The 15,464-nt window shown below is 55.2% G+C and overlaps 1 protein-coding gene across 7 annotated transcripts in view; it reads left to right on the top strand.

Moving 5' to 3' along the window:
- The first annotated feature begins 1,912 nt into the window (after positions 1 to 1,912).
- The window catches only part of LOC122438619 (kielin cysteine rich BMP regulator), a 29,342-nt gene continuing 15,790 nt past the window's right edge, over positions 1,913 to 15,464 (top strand). For 4 of the 7 annotated variants that reach the window (XM_043463672.1, XM_043463670.1, XM_043463668.1 and 1 more), the window contains exons 1-15: positions 1,913 to 2,267; positions 5,316 to 5,482; positions 6,003 to 6,192; positions 6,273 to 6,349; positions 6,951 to 7,026; positions 8,761 to 8,828; positions 9,028 to 9,124; positions 9,276 to 9,358; positions 9,563 to 9,656; positions 10,500 to 10,588; positions 14,321 to 14,414; positions 14,530 to 14,609; positions 14,686 to 14,779; positions 15,107 to 15,192; positions 15,267 to 15,423. In XM_043463672.1, coding sequence (XP_043319607.1) covers positions 1,925 to 2,267; positions 5,316 to 5,482; positions 6,003 to 6,192; positions 6,273 to 6,349; positions 6,951 to 7,026; positions 8,761 to 8,828; positions 9,028 to 9,124; positions 9,276 to 9,358; positions 9,563 to 9,656; positions 10,500 to 10,588; positions 14,321 to 14,414; positions 14,530 to 14,609; positions 14,686 to 14,779; positions 15,107 to 15,192; positions 15,267 to 15,423 — 1,795 coding nt within the window. In that variant the 5' untranslated portion in view covers positions 1,913 to 1,924. Of the gene's footprint in view, positions 2,268 to 5,315; positions 5,483 to 5,648; positions 6,193 to 6,272; positions 6,350 to 6,950; positions 7,027 to 8,760; positions 8,829 to 9,027; positions 9,125 to 9,275; positions 9,359 to 9,562; positions 9,657 to 10,499; positions 10,589 to 14,320; positions 14,415 to 14,529; positions 14,610 to 14,685; positions 14,780 to 15,106; positions 15,193 to 15,266; positions 15,424 to 15,464 lie in introns of those variants that run through there. The other 3 variants (XM_043463669.1, XM_043463675.1, XM_043463671.1) reach the window with 2 other exon arrangements.

The raw sequence follows: 15,464 nt of genomic DNA, 5'->3' as shown, positions 1-15,464 counted from the left end.
AAATGCTTCTCTCTGGGAAGAGGAGATTGGATTTACCAGGGATTTTTTTTTTTTTTTTAAATTTTTGGCCTCATTGCACAGCATGTTGGATCTTTGTTCCCCAACCAGGGATCGAACCTAGGCTCCCTGTAATGGAAGCATGGAATCCTAACCGCTGGACCACCAGGGAGTCCCCTTACCGGGAAACTGTAATAGAATTTCTGACAGTGTTTCATGTCCATTGAAGTTTGTAGACATGAATTTGAAGTGAATCTAGTCACCCAAGGGCTGGAATGTTCTCCAGCGATACTCAGGTGCTCTGACAGAGGACGGAGGGGCTGGAGTGGGCATGGTGGGCGGGCAAGGGTGTGGGGGTTGGCCAGAGCAGGAAGCAGCTGGGAGCTGGGATGGCCAGGGGTGGGTGCTTGGGCCCATATGGAGTATGGGCCCTGGGGCCCCAAGGGCCTGGCATTGAATCCAGGCTCCATGGTTTACTCCCAGGGTAACTTACCTGACTTCTCAGCTGACTTCACAGCTAACCTGACTTCTCAGATTCCTCATCTGTAAAGTGGGAATAATGGGGTGACCGACATCCCAGAAGAGAAGTGATAAGACCTAATGCCTATGTTCCAGGCCCTGTGCTGAGTCCTCTTTCCAGCCGTTAGCTTGCTAACCCTCACACGCCAATGAGGTGGGTGCCGTTAGAGCTACAGAGAAGAAAAAGTAGCCACTGAAAGTTAAACGACTTTCCTGAGGTCACAGCAGAGAGCATCAGACTCTGGACTGACCTGGAGTCTGCTCTTAACCTCTCCTCCACCCAGCCTCCTGGGGCCCTGCTTCTGAAAGACATCACTTTGCTTAACCCTGGTGGGAACACAGTTGCCACTCCCTTGTTCCTCTTCCAGCCAGCTGGCCCTGGTGCTCTTCTGCTCCTGGGAGCCTGGCTCCAGGCTTAGCCAGGCCAGGTCTCACTACTGACCCATAGCTGCCCTCCCTGCCCCCTGCTGCCAACTGCTGGGGACCTTCCAGGGGTCCACACTCGGGGTGGGGGGTTGGGTGGGGGAGGAGACACATCTTTCCCTTATGGAGCTTGGCGAGTGGGCTAGAGGGACATTTAGCCCTGTCCTGGGTCGACGGTGGGGAGCTCTGGTTTTCTGACCTTTGTGGCTGGCGGACCAGGGGAGGGGGAAAACTGCTGTGGCTGGATTCGTGGCTCCACCCTCCATGTCCCTGGGCCTGTGAGCTGGGGCCCATCCCCACCTCCCCTGCTTCCCAGCTGCATCGAGGAGTTTCCCAGGCTTGCAGTCCACGTGACCAGCGTCTCTCACTTCCTCCCCTTGGCCCCCTCCCCCTGCAGAGCCCAGGGCCTAGCCCAGCCCCCTGCCTGGACACACAACGCCCCCCTCCCCAGGCCAGGCCTGAGCCCAAGATCTGGAAATGGGCTGGGAAAGGAAAGTCTCGGCATTTGGGGCCCAGCCTGGGGCTATCAGGGTGGATGAGGGTGGCGGATAGAGTCCAGGAAAGAAATGCAGAGGTGGAGAGAGGAGGAGGAGGAAACCAAGAGTCCTTGACTTTGGACACCTGGAGCATCACTGCTTGTTTTCATTTGTTTACTGAGCACTTAGTCTGTGCCAGCCACTACCCTACCCTGCATTCCTTATCTCCACAGTCTCGCTTAGTCCTCACTGCAAGTCTATAAAGTAGATATTATGACCAGTTTACAAATAGGGAAACTGAGGCATGAATTTAGAGGCCTAGGGGCACGTGGAATTGGCTGAGTCGGGATTTGAACCCAGCTCAATTTGCTTCTCCTATGCACAGGTGAAGAAGGGAATGCCAGGTGGCAGAGTGACCCAAGGGGCAGGGAGACCAGCGGTCCCAGAGGCCGAGAGTGAAGAATTTGTGCGTTTGTTTTTTTTTTTTTTAGGGCTGGCTCCTGGACCCTATGCAGGAGAAGTCGCCCCCACTTGCTTCCAGCTTCTGGCCCCCCCAGGCACTCTCCTGCACCTCTGAGCCAGGGCTGGGGTCAGGATGGGGCCTGGGGGCCCTGGGTGGAGGTGCCAGCAGGGAGGCAGGCACCACAGGCCGGGATGACAGACACCAGAAGCCCTCCCTGAACAAAGGCTGGGTGGGAGGCGGCCTGGTGTGTCCCCACCCCCCCTCCCAGTGCGTGCTGAGCCAAGACCACAGTCAGCAAGGCGGGCCGAGCATGGCCAGGGCCGCGGCCGTCCTGCTGTCCCTCATTCTGCAGCTCACGAGCCGGACACTGGCCCCGGGGACCAGCAGAGGTAAGTTGGGGTGCTGAGGGTTTGGGGGCAGCCAGGTGGGACCTTACCTCTGGCTCAGCCCAGTCTGAGAGAACAGCTGGGCCCCGAGGAGGACTGCCTCCTGGGGCCCTGCCTTGGGGTGGGTTTGCCTCTCCCGCCAGCCTGAGTCCTCCCCGTCGGTGGAGGAGCCAGCGTGGTGGCGGCAGGACCGAGGCTATGGCATGGGTTTCTGGGGTCCCGGAGCAGGAGGGGGCTTCCTGCTCTGGCCTCGGGAGGAATTCCTGCAGGCAGCGGTGGGGGAGAGGCTGCCCTGGAATCTGGGAGTCTGAAGTTAATTATTTGTCTTGAGAACAGGAAAAAAAAGAAGGTCTGCCATGGGAACTGGCTTTGAGTGTCTGTGTCTGGCTTTCCTCCAGAAGGACCGGCAGGAATAGAGGGGTCAGTGTGAGGAGTGTGTTGGGTGGGGGGGTGGGGAAGGGAGGGGAGCTGAGGACAGTTCCATTGTGAGCAATCAGGCTTTGCACAACAACTAGGAGCTCTTCTCTGCAGGTCTCTCCAAGTGAAGGACTGGCCGGATCTTCCCTGAGAGTCCCAGAGGACCCCAAGTTCTCCCGACCCCCTGATTGTGTTTGCTTAAGCAGGCCTGGGGGCAGGCAGTGGCCTGAAAGGAGAAATCATGGGGCATGGGGTGCAGAGCTGGGGTGGAGGGTATAAGATACCGGGACCCCACACTTGGCCACCCTTCATGGGGCTGGGGAGGGAGCTAGGTACCACACCAGGACAGGGAGTCCTTCCAAGTGACGACACCCTGCCCAAGGTGTGGGTGTCGGCGGGTAGGAGAGTGGGCTGAAAAGATGACGGCACTTGGGAAAGGTCACATTTGGACTTGCTGCTCGGCACCTTCAGATGTGGGATTTAAAGCAACTGTGCCAGGAGGAGAGGAGCAGCTGGAGGCAGGGAGACTTCAGCCTCCAGAGTGGAGATAGAGGGGAGAGGAGTGGAGCTGGGGAGATGGGGTGGGGGGATAACTGGCTGAGACCAGAGACTGATGGGGTTTGGGAGGGGTACCAAGAGGGCAGCTGAGCCCCAGATTTCTAGGTAGGTGGGGATGGCATCGAGCTTCCCAGGTGGCGCTCATGGTAAAGAACCTGCCTGCCAATGCAGGAGACCTAAGAGATGCAGGTTCAATCCCTGGGTCGGGAAGATCTCCTGGAGGAAGAAATGGCAACCCACTCCAGTGTTCTTGCCTGGAGAATCCCATGGACAGAGGAACCTGGTGGGCCACAATCCATGGGGTCACAAAGTCGGGCACGACCAAAGCAACTTAGCACATACCACAAGGGTGGCTTTAACCAAGCTAAGGAACTCAGGACAAAGTAGGTTTGGACAAAAGGAGGCAATTTAGGTTTTGGACTAGAATATCCAACCCACTTTGGTGGAGGCAGTCAGGGGGCTGGAGAGTGAGTGACATTGTGCCCTTGCTTCACTGGACTAGTGTTCACCAGAAACCCTTTCAGCCGCCCAGGCCAGCCTCACTAATGAGATGCCTCTGCGGAAGGACTCTTCCCTCTCCCTCCTCCCCTTCCTCCTCCTCACCCCCCTCCTGCTCCAGACCCTCTGCTGCCCTGCTCACCTCACCCAGAGGAGGGATGATGTTTGGGAACCAAGCCTGGAGTCAGACGATCCCCATCCACATGGTCTTTATTTTCCTGACTGCGGAATAGAGATCAAAGTGAGGCGAAAGTGGCCTTCCCCAGCCTCTCCTAGGACCCAGTGTCATCTAGAACACAGGACAGGCTGTCTTCATTCCGATGGAGCCTTGAAAGCTAGTAGGGGCCCTGCCAGCCCTTCCCCAAACCCTTCAAGAAATGCAGCTACATCCTGCTTTCTGGAGCCCATCCTGCCCAGTGTGGGCCACCAGGCCGCTCTGCCACAGGCCTGGAAAAGAGTGGCAAGGCAGCACGGGGAAGAGATGCCCATCACTGTGCCCAGAAGTGGTGTCCTTTCTGAAGGTGAAACCGAGCAGATGGAGGTGGGGTTTGCTCACAGACCCCAGGTGCCTGAAAGCAGGCCCATCTTTCACTGATCTGTCTCCCTCTCCTGCTGACTGTTCTGACTTGTGGGCCCTCCCAGCATGACATGTCAGTTCCCCAAGCCACTCCTGGCCAAGACTCTGGTCTGAATGAGGCTTGATGACCCTGGCACGTCCCCCGTCGTTGGGGACCCCTGCAGAGTCAGAGCAGGCTACAGGGAAACCTGGTCTATATCCTCCCCCAGGCTCCCAGTGAGCTGGGATCCCTGGGGCTTATACCTACCTGAGGTTCTTATTACTGTTGTTCAGTCAGTAAGTTGTGTCTGACTCTTTGATACCCCATGGACTGCAGTACACCAGGCTTCCCTGTCCTTCACTATCTCCCAGAATTTGCTCAAACTCATGTCCATTGAGTCGGTGATGCCATCCAACCATCTCATGCTCTGCCACCCTCTTCTCCTTTTGCTTTCAATCTTTCCCAGCATCAGTGTCTTTTCCAATGAGTCGGCTCTTCTCATCAGGTGGCCAAATTATTGGAACTTCAGCTTCAGCATCAGTTTTTCCAGTGAATATTCAGGGTTGATTTCCTTTAGGATTGACTGTTTTGATCTCCTTGCTGTCCAAGGGACTCTCAAGAGTTTTCCCAGCCTCACATTTCGAAAACATGGATTTTTCGGTGCTCAGCCTTCTTTATTGTCCAGCTCTCACATCCATACACAGCTACTGGAAAAACCATAACTTTGGCTATACAGGCTATTTTTTAGCAAAGTGATGCCTTTGTTTTTAATACGCTGTCTAGGTTTGTCATAGCTTTACTTGGGAAAACTGGTCTGGGTCACTTTTGTCCACCCAGGGCACCCTCCTCCTCCTCCCATGCTTTCACTCCAGCCCCTCACAGACCATCTCTCCTTCCCAGGACGGTGGGTTTGGCAGGTGGACAAGGGTGGGGTATAGGACGGATATCATTGGGAAGACAAACCCAGGAAGCCTTGCTAGCCCCTCACCCATAGGCCCTCCCTGGATTCTTGTGCCTTCAGGTGGGGCCATCTCCAGGGAGCCCCTTGGCCTTGCTGACGTCCAGGACTACCAGTCAGAGGGGCCAGCCCACTCGTCAGCCCCTGCTGGGGCCCCCGAGGAACGGCGGCGCCCCCTGGAGGAGCGGCTGGAAAGGCTGGAGGCTGAGGTCTCGGAGCTCAGAGAACAGGTACCATTGAAGGCGGTGGGTGTGCAAGGGGCAGGGCAGGCCTGGTGTAGTGGGAAGAAAGGAGGGAAGGGGAGCCTGTGGGACCCAGAAATGGAGTTTTGTTTTAAATAAACATAGAAAGGCTCTTATCTGAACAGTTAACATCGGTTCTTTCTTACAAGAGAAGGACCTCCAGGTATTTGTCAACCAGATTTTCATGTTCTTTCACTTATTTGGTGAACATTACGGAGTACCTACTTCATATAAGACACCGTCGGGGAAGATTTTGGATGGATAAAGGTCTTTAACTGTTGGGTAATGGGGACTGGGCACCCTTTTGTCTAAAGAAGAGGACTGGGGGCCCATGCTTCTCCAGGAGCCCATCCAGACCCCAGGCCATGAGAACTGGCGCTGTCTGAGCGGGATGCTGCCCGGAGGTGGGCCCATCTCTGCTCTTCCTTCTCCTCCTGCCCTGGCTTTCATACCCTGCGGGAGACAGTGGGGGAGGCTGAACCAGTGCCTCCTACCCCCCCTTCCCCAGAACAAGGAACTGCAGGGCAGGGTGACGCAGCTGGAGTCCTGTGAGTGCCACCCGGCTTCCCCCCAGTGTTGGGGCTTGGGCCGGGCCTGGCCCGAGGGGGCTCGCTGGGAGCCCGATGCCTGCACAGCCTGTGTCTGCCAGGACGGGGCTGCAAACTGTGTCCCCAAGCCCGGCCCGCCCCACTGCCGTGGTGAGTGCCATCCGCCTGCCCGTGGGCACCCCCCTGGGGCCTGGAGATGGCCCTGAGTGAGAGCACCATGTCCTCCCTAGGCTGCAGCCACAATGGTCAGGCCTATGGCAATGGGGAGACCTTCACCCCAGATGCCTGCACCACCTGCCGCTGCCTGGTGAGTTCTCGTGGACCCCCGGGATACCCCACCCCTGTCCCCCTCACCTCACCTGCCTGTCGCTGCAGCTGGTGTGCAGAATGTTTAGAAGAGGGTGTCTACCTGCCCTCCCCCCAAGCCTTGCTTCTGGCAGCCTTCAGTTGATTTGGAATTGTTGTGCTTTCTGGAGCTCAACCCCCACAACACACATAGAGGGGTTCCTGTCCTCCTGTACCCGCTCCTCACCTGTGCACCCTCAGTGTCCCCCACTCATGCGTCTGTCCCTGTCATCTACCTGCCTCTTCTCCCTCACTTGGCTCCACCTTCCTCCAGCCTTCCCTTCTTCACCCCTCCATTGAGGAAGCTCTCGGTTCCCTTCCCAGGATTTCCCCACTCTGGAGATGTGGCTGGCTCTTGAAAGCACTGGTTTCCGAGGGTTGAGAGTGGCAGGAGATGATGGGGCGGGGCGGGGAAGGACGTCCCTTTTCTGCCCTTGGGCCAAAGGTAGCCTGCAGACTCTGAGCCCGCTCAGCCTCTTGCTCCTCCAGTGGGTCCCAGCTTAGGGGGAGGTTTCGGTTCTGGAGGACCACCTTTCAGAGTTCCATCACCTGCTTCCCCACAGGACGGTGCGGTAACTTGCACCCAGAAGCCATGCCCGAGAGGACCCTGCCCAGAGCCGGGAGCATGCTGCCCACATTGTGAGCCTGCTTAGCTTCCTGTCCGCCCCAGCCCCACCTTCCACACTGGTTCCAGGGCCCCCAAGCCTGGCCTGCCCCCCGCCATGTGCCCAGAGGGTGCCCTCCCACTTGCTCCAGTTTAGGGAGTTTGGAAGCAAAGTGCAAGTCAGCAAATGCTGCCTCTGGCCTGGGACTGAACCAAAGGCTCGACATGATCTTCTCCCTTCCCTCCAGGAGCTTCTAATCTAGTGAGAAGATAAATTTATATAGCTAGTGTAATACAAGACTTAAGAGCCAGTGAACAGATTAAGAGGAAGCAGAGAAAGGTAGTAAGTGGCTGGTTGCCAGAGGAGAAGGCAGGAAAGCAGGGAGGGCTCTATGGACAATGGGTCATCCAAGCTGGGTCTTCAAGGGAGAGTGGGGTTTCCTTAGAAAGAGAGTCCTTTGTGCACCAGAATGCGGAGACGTGTGTCACAGCAAATCAGCCTGGGAAAGCCAGTGGGAACAGGCTGCTACAAGCCTTGCAGTTTGGACTTTCTTCTGCGGACAATGGGAGCCGTTGAAGGCTGCAGAGCTGGCGTGTGGCATGTTCCAAGAGGCATTTTTGGAATATTCATCTGGTATGGGCTAGATGCAGGAAGACCAGGTAGGGGGTTACGGTATGCCCAGTGGTGTGGGCATGGAACCAGAGATGACAGTGGGCTGCAGAAGGAGGGTTGTTTCTAAGGAACATGGTTGTATCCCATGCAACAGTGGACTTTGAGCTTAGGAGACAAGGAAGGCCGTGGGCCAGTCACGTGAAGAGAGCTGGGCAGAAGTGGAGGCAGTGACTGCTGGGAAGTGTTACTAGCTCATAGGAAGATAAGGTTTCCAGGTTCAGCAAATAAAAACAGGATGCCCTGTTATATTTGAATTTTAGATAAATAATACATATTTTTTTAAGTATGTCTGGTGCAATATTTGAGGTATACTTATACTAAAAAAATTATGTGTTGTTCATCTGAAATCCCCATTTAACTGGGTGTCCTATGTTTTATCTGACAACCATACCGCAGGAAGAATGGTAGCTGGTAGTTTGAAAGGTGGGACAGGGGCCCAGGCACTGGTTGAGGTCTGGCAATGTAGCCTGAGAGTCTTGGCCAAGATGAGATGAGGAGTAATGTCCTTGGAGTCACTGGATCTCAGTGAAAAGGGACACACAGACAGACACACACACATGCGTGCGCACATACACACACATAACTTGTAAGTTAAATGGTGCCTCGGGGCCATTGCCAGCCCATATGATGTCTTAGAGAGTTGACTCATTCATTTGAAAAGACCCTGATGCTGGGAACGATTGAAGGCAGAAGGAGAAGGGGACGACAAGAGGATGGGATGGTTGGATGGCATCACCGACTCAATGGACATGAGTTTGAGTAAACTCCGGGAGTTGGTGATGGACAGGGAGGCCTGGTGTGCTGCAGTCCATGGGGTTGCAAAGAGTCGGACACGACTGAGTGACTGAACCGAACTGAACTGATGATGTCTTTGGTGAAATTAAAAAAAAAAGTCACTCTTCCCTCACTGCTTCCGTGTGTAAAATCATGGACCTACTGATACTAGAGTCAGACACTACACTGCCATCTGCTGAAATGTTGTAGTAAATATACAAATCTGATTCTCACCTGAACAGTGCCCCTTTGATGTGGTGTCCTTGTCTTTTGCCCCAATTCTCTGGGTCCTTTACTTGGGGGCCTGGCCCTGGTTTTGCAGGCTGCTCTGGAGGCCACAGGGATGGGGAAACGTGGCAATTGGAGCGCTGTGTTATCTGCACCTGCCAGGTAAGGGAATCAGTGCCTGGCCCCAGCTACCACTTACATCCTTGCTGTCCAGCATACCCCAGGCCTGGCAGTGCCAAGCCTGATCTGGGGGCCAGGCAGGGCTGCTGCTGCCACCCTGGCACTGAGCCCTGGAGCTGTCTAGGACTCCACTCGGCTAGGGCAGTGGAGAAGGAAGGAGGGCTCAGAGTCTGTCCTGCAGGCAGGGACAGTGCGGTGCCAGGGGCCCTCATGCTCAGAGCTGAACTGCCTGGAGAGCTACACCCCACCTGGGGAGTGCTGCCCCGTCTGCCGGCCAGGTGACCTGCCCCTCTCCTGCCCACCCCGCCCCACACCCCAGCCTCAGCCCCAGAGGGTTCCGTACCTACTTGGGGTCATGCCTTCCCCTGGGTGATGGCCACCCAGCTTGCTCTCTGCTGACTGGCCTGTCTTTCTGGCAACCCTCCCCAGGCTGTGAGTATGAGGGGCAGCTTTACGAGGAAGGGGCCAATTTCCTGTCCAGCTCCAACCCTTGTCTCCAGTGCTCCTGCCTGGTGAGTCCCCCGCACCTTTGCCTAGGCCCTGCTCCTCCTGGGATGCCCGCGCCTGCCCCGGCCCGCACCTGCCACTCTTCAGCCCCTCACATACCTCGCGAGGCCTGGTGCCAGAGAGATCCTCCCTCCAGCCCCACCCTGTGGCCCAGCCTGCTCTCTCTGGGAGCCAGAGCCAGAGGCAGCACAGCTGTGGGTGTGTTACAGAAGAGCCTGGTTCGCTGCGTGCCCATGAAGTGCCCGCCCATCCCCTGCCCCAAGCCGGTCCTGAGGCCTGGGCACTGCTGCCCGACCTGCCAAGGTGAGAGCCCCTGCCCCTTCCCTGGTGGAGCTCCATGCCTGTCAGGGGCTGTTAGGCCGTTTTGTCAACCGAGAGCCCACTCTGCAGACCCCTGACCTGGGGGTTCCGTCAGCGGGCGAGCCGTGCCTGACCACACCTGGTCCAAGGTCTGCCCTTGACACTAGTGCTTGTGTGCCTCCGAGGGAGTTACTCCATGCCTCAGTCCCCCTTTTATAAGAGGGGGATAATGATACTGTATACCTCAATGAACATTGACTATTACCTGCTTTGTGCAAAAACACCCGGTGGACCCTCGAGGCAGACCATTAGAAGGCGACACTGAGTCACAAGCCAGGATTATTGCAAAAGTGGGATTAGATTACAGATGCTACGGAAACTCAGAGGAAGGAGACCTAGTGGAGACCTAGTCCAACCTGGGCACAGAAGGGAGGGCGTCCTGGGGGTGGTGGGTCCTAACTGAACCTCAGGGCTAAAGAGCAGTTCTCTAGGTGAAGGGCAGAGGGCATGCCAGGAAGAGAGGGCAGTTTGGGACCGACCCTCCATGTGAGGTGGGCGTGTGTTGGTTGGGAAGGTGCAGGCTGGTGGGCGTGGCTTACACTGAGAGGTGGGGAGGGGCCAGAGGCAGGTGGGCGTGGCCATGCTGGCCCTGGAAGACCTGGAAAGTCAGGTTAAGGAGCTTGGGCTTGACCCTGCCTGGGGTGCTGGGGAGCTGGGGCGAGGGGTCCAGGCAGAGGCAGGCTCTGGTGGGGTTTAGGCTCTGAAGAGGACCCTCAGAGAGCAAGTGGAGGAGGGAGGGTCTGGCTGAAATTTCCACCAGGCCTCCTCTCTGCCTGTCTCCCCTAGCTCAAGGCTGCACAGAAGATGGTTCTCACTGGGAGCATGGCCAAGAGTGGACCACCCCTGGGGACCCCTGCCGGATCTGCCAGTGCCTGGTGAGTCCCCATGCTGCTCCTGTGTTGCCCCCACCACTCCCCGACCCCAGGTCACCCAGATTCATCCCTTCACTCCACTGAACACACCCCAGAAGGCACCATGAGGGAAAAGAGATGGAAGAGACCTAATTCTGGAGGCCTGAGGGTGGGGAAGGGGTCGCTCCCCGTATGTCCAGTTCCAAGCACAGTAGGTGGGCGGCATGTTTGTGAACCCAAACCAAGGCACTTCAGGTTACAGGAGGAGTGAGGCTGGGCAGGCAGGATGTGACGAGGGCACAAGCTCCAGGGAGGGAGAAACACAGGTCACCTGAGATGTCCGGGGGCTATCTGAGCAGGAGCCACTCCATGTGGACACTGAGCCTCTGAAATGTGACCGTCCTGTTTGAAACATGCTTTAAGGGTAGACTATGCACTGGATTTCAAAGATGTATTATGAGAGGAAGGAACATAAAATGTCTTATTAACACTTCATGTTAATTACATGTTGAAATAACTTTTTGGATATATTGGTTTGAGAGGAATATAATGTTAACATTTAGTTCCATCTGATTCTTTTTCTTTTTGAATTTTGACTACCAGGGAATTTTAAATGACATATGTGGTTTTGTGTTATATTTCTATTGGGCAGCTCAGATCTAGAAAAACTTTGGGGTGGGGTGGTATTTACTTAGATCTGAATCAGTGAGTAAGATTTGAGCAGGGAGGAATGGGAGGACACTCCAGGTGTTATAGACTGACTATCTGTGTGCCCCCTTAAATTCATATGTTGAAATTCTAACCCCTAAATGATTGTATTAGGAGGTGGGGCCTTTGGGCGGTGATTAGGTCTAGAGGGTAGAGCCCTCATGAATGGGATTTTGTAGTTGTTCAGTTGTTCAGTCGTGTCTGACTCTCTGCGACCCCATAGACCGCAGCACACCAGGCTTCCCTGTCCATCATCATATCCCAGAGCTTGCTCTAACTCATGTCCATCGAGTAGATGACGCCATCCAACCATTTTGTCCTCTGTCATCCCCTTCTTCTCCTGTCTTCAATCTTTCCCAACATCAGGGTCTTTTCTAAAGAGTCGGCTCTTCACATCAGGTGGCCAAAGTACTGGAGCTTCAGCTTCAGCATCAGTCCTTCCAATGAATATTCAGGACTGATTTTCTTTAGGATGGACTGGTTTGATCTCCTTGCAGTCCAAGGGACTCTCAAGAGTCTTCTCCAACACCACAGCTCAAAAGCATCAATTCTTTGGCGTTCAGCCTTCTTTATGGTCCAACTCTCACATTCATACATGACTACTGGAAAAACCATAGCTTTGACTAGACGGACTTTTGTTGGCAAAGTAATGAATGGGATTAGTGCCTTTATAAAAAAAAAAAAAAAAAAGACCCAAGAGGGATTTCCCTGGTGGTCCTGTGGTTGAGACTCCACACTTCCACTGCACGGGGCACAGGTTTGATCCCTGGTTGGGGAACTAAGATTGTGTGCGCCATGGAGCACAGCAAGTGCAGCCAAAAAAAAAAAAAAAAGACCCCGGAGAGCTCTCTTGCCCCTTTCACCTTGTGGGGGACACAAGCAAGAAGACAGCCCTCTATGAAGCAGGACTGGGAATATGCCCTGGAGGAGGGCGTGGCAACCCACTCCAGTATTCTTGCCTGGAGAAGCCCATGGACAGAGGAGCGTGATAAAAGCTACAGTCCGTAGCATCTCTAAGAGTTGTACATGACTGAAGCGACTTAGCAGGCACTCATGCTTGAAGCAGGAAGTCCTCTCACCAGACACTGGAACTCCTAGCACCTTTATTTTTAACTCCCTGGCCTCCCAAACAGTGAGAACTAAAATTTTTGTTGTTTATAAGCCACCCAGACTACAGGATTTTTATTACAGTAGCATGAATGGACTAAGACACCAGACATAGGGAAGAGGTAGGGCAAAGCCTGGGGGAGAAAGGCAGGGACACGAAGGCCTAATGTCCAGGCAGGGTGCACGCCAAGGAGGGCTATGATTCAGAGGGCTGAAGCCAGAGCCACAGAGCTTCCTGACAGCTCACCAAGGACGAAGGACTCCACTGTGAAGGCCAGAGTGCACCCACCCCTTGTTACCGTGTGCTTCCCCTCTCTGTTCACACTGACACCCCACATCCCCACCCCACCTGTGAGAGAGTCACTGGCTGCCCAGGTAGCAAGCCCAGGTATAGATGTGAACTCCAGGGACTGGGTCTGTCTGGGAAAGACCATGGGGAGTCGTAGCAGCTAAGAGTTTATTAAGTGTCAGCTTCCAGAGGTGGATGCCACACCACACATCTATCTTATCCCCATTCAAGGATATGAGGCAGGACTATTATTGTCTCTTTAAAAAAATTTTTTATTTTATTAATAAAAAGTTCCTCATTGGAGCTAATTGCTTTACAACGTTGTGTTGGTTTCTGTCGTACGACAAAGTGAATCAGCTATCAGTTCAGTCACTCAGTCGTGTCCAACTCTTTGCGACCCCATGGACTACAGCACACCAGGCTTTCCTGTCCATCACCAACTCCCGGAGCTTACTCATGTCCATCAAGTCGGTCATGCCATCCAAAATCTCATCCTCTGTCATCCTCTTCTCCTCCTGCCTTCAATCTTTTCCAGCATCAGGGTCTTTTCCAATTAGTCAGTACTTCCCATCAGGTGGCCAAAGTATTGGAGGTTCAGCTTCAGCATCACTCCTTCCAATGAATATTCAGGACTGATTTCCTTTAGGGTGGACTGGTTGGATCTTCTTGCAGTCCAAGGGGCTCTCAAGAGTCTTTTCCAACACCACAGTTCAAAAGCATTGATTCTTCAGGGCTCAACTTTCTTTATGGTCCAACTCTCACATCCATACATGACCACTGGAAAAACCATAGCTTTGACTAGACTAGAATCAGTTATACGTATACACATATCGCCTCCCTCTTGAGCCTCTTTCCCACCCCTCAGCCCCACCCCACCCCTCTAGGTCATCACAGAGCACCAAGCTGAGCTCCCTGCACTATTGCAGCAGCTTCCCACCAGCTAGCTATTTACACGTGGTAGTGTATGCATCTCAGTGCTACTCTCCCAGCTCATGCCGTCCTCCCCTCCCCCGCCCCGTGCTGTAGGTCCATTCTCTACGTCTGCGTCTCTATTCCTGCAGATAGGATCATTCTCTGTTTTTCCAGATGAGTAAACGGAGTCACAGATAACTTTAGGTGACACACCAGGTTATCCATCCGTATTTGTTTTTAGGGCTGCGGTAACAAAGTGCCACAAACAGAATAGCTTAAACAACAGAAATTGGTCCTCTCATGGTTCTGGAGGCAGAAGTCCAAGATCGAGGTGCTGGCAGGGTTGGTTCTGACTGAGAACTGTCAGGGAGACTGTTCCAGGCCCCTCTCCAGCTCTGGTGGCCGGCTGGCAATCCTTGGCATCCTGTGGCTTCTGTCTTCGTCTCTACATGCTGTTCTCCCTGTGTGTGTCTGTGTCCAAATTTCCCCTTTTTAAGAGAACACCAGTCATTGGATCAGGGGCCACCCCCTTCCAGTCTCACCTCATCTTATGTGATTACATCTGCTACGACTCTATTTCCAAATAACATCACATTCTGAGGGGGTTAGGACTGCAACAGAAGAATATGAAGGGGGACACAATTTGCTCATAACAACATCTGGTAAATGGATAGCTGGGACTCGAAGGCTGTTTCTGCTACCTGTCTGCGCTCTGATGGCCCCTTCCTCTGCCCCCACAGGAGGGCCACATCCAGTGCCGCCAGCGAGAATGTGCCAGTCTCTGCCCATACCCTGCCCGGCCCCTCCCGGGCACCTGCTGCCCTGTGTGTGATGGTGAGTCAGCAGGTAGTAGGGGGATCAGAAAGCGGATCATGGGCTTCCTGAGAAGACCAGGACACTGACTGGCATGCGGCCCTGAGGAGGGTCTGAGGCACCGTCTTCCCAACAGGCTGTTTCCTAAACGGGCGGGACTACCGCAGTGGGGAGCCCGTGGGCTCTGGGGACCCCTGCTCGCACTGCCATTGTGCCGTGAGTGTGGCTACCCAGCAGGGAGGGCCTGGCGTCTGGGCCTGCCTCTTGCATGCTGACCAGGCCCTGTTGGCAGAACGGGAGTGTCCAGTGTGAGCCTCCGCCCTGCCCACCCACGCCCTGCAGACACCCAGGCAGGACCCCGGGGGAGTGCTGCCCTGTCTGTGACAGTGAGTGAGGGCTCCAGTCACCAGGGGGAGGGCTAGCCGCTGCCCCAGGAGAGGCTCTGGGTCTGGAGGTGGGGGTGGTTGCCTCCACTGAACCTACAGAAGCCCCCGTGAACCAACCTAAGCTCTGTCACCACGGGTGAGGGACAAGCTCTCCCCTCGCCTCATGGCATGTTGGGCACCTGGGGGCCGGCGGAGGCTGGCAGGCAGGGCTTCCTGGAGAACACGTGTGACTGTCCTTATCAGATGCGGGGTGGAGGCCTCGGGTGTGGTGAGGCTTCCCCATCAGCCCCCAGCCCTGTCCCCCTGCCCCTCTGTCATCCTGTCCAGGCTGTGAGTACCAGGGGCACCAGTATCGGAACCAGGAGACCTTCCAGCTCCAAGAGAGTGGCCGCTGTGTCCGCTGCGCCTGCCAGGTAGGCAGTCCTGCTGTCTCACATCCCAGGTCTGTCTTGTCCCCTGAGGGCCTCTCACCCAGCCTCCCTCCTAGGCTGGCGAGGTCTCCTGCAAGGAGCGCGAGTGCCCAGGCACGCCTTGCACCCTGCCTGACTCTGGCCCCCGGCTCTGCTCAGGTGTGTGTGCTGGGGGATGGGGGCGGACAACCATGAAAGGGTGCTGCTTGCAGTGGCCAGGAGTGTTCCTTCACAGTAGGTGGGGGGCGCATCCCTAAGTCCACCAGCCCTTCCAG

Source organism: Cervus canadensis, chromosome 3 (assembly GCF_019320065.1).
Source record: "Cervus canadensis isolate Bull #8, Minnesota chromosome 3, ASM1932006v1, whole genome shotgun sequence".
Taxonomy (NCBI): domain Eukaryota; kingdom Metazoa; phylum Chordata; class Mammalia; order Artiodactyla; family Cervidae; genus Cervus; species Cervus canadensis.
The sequence above is the reverse complement of the archived record's forward strand: the minus strand, read 5'-3'. Positions and strand labels throughout refer to the sequence as shown.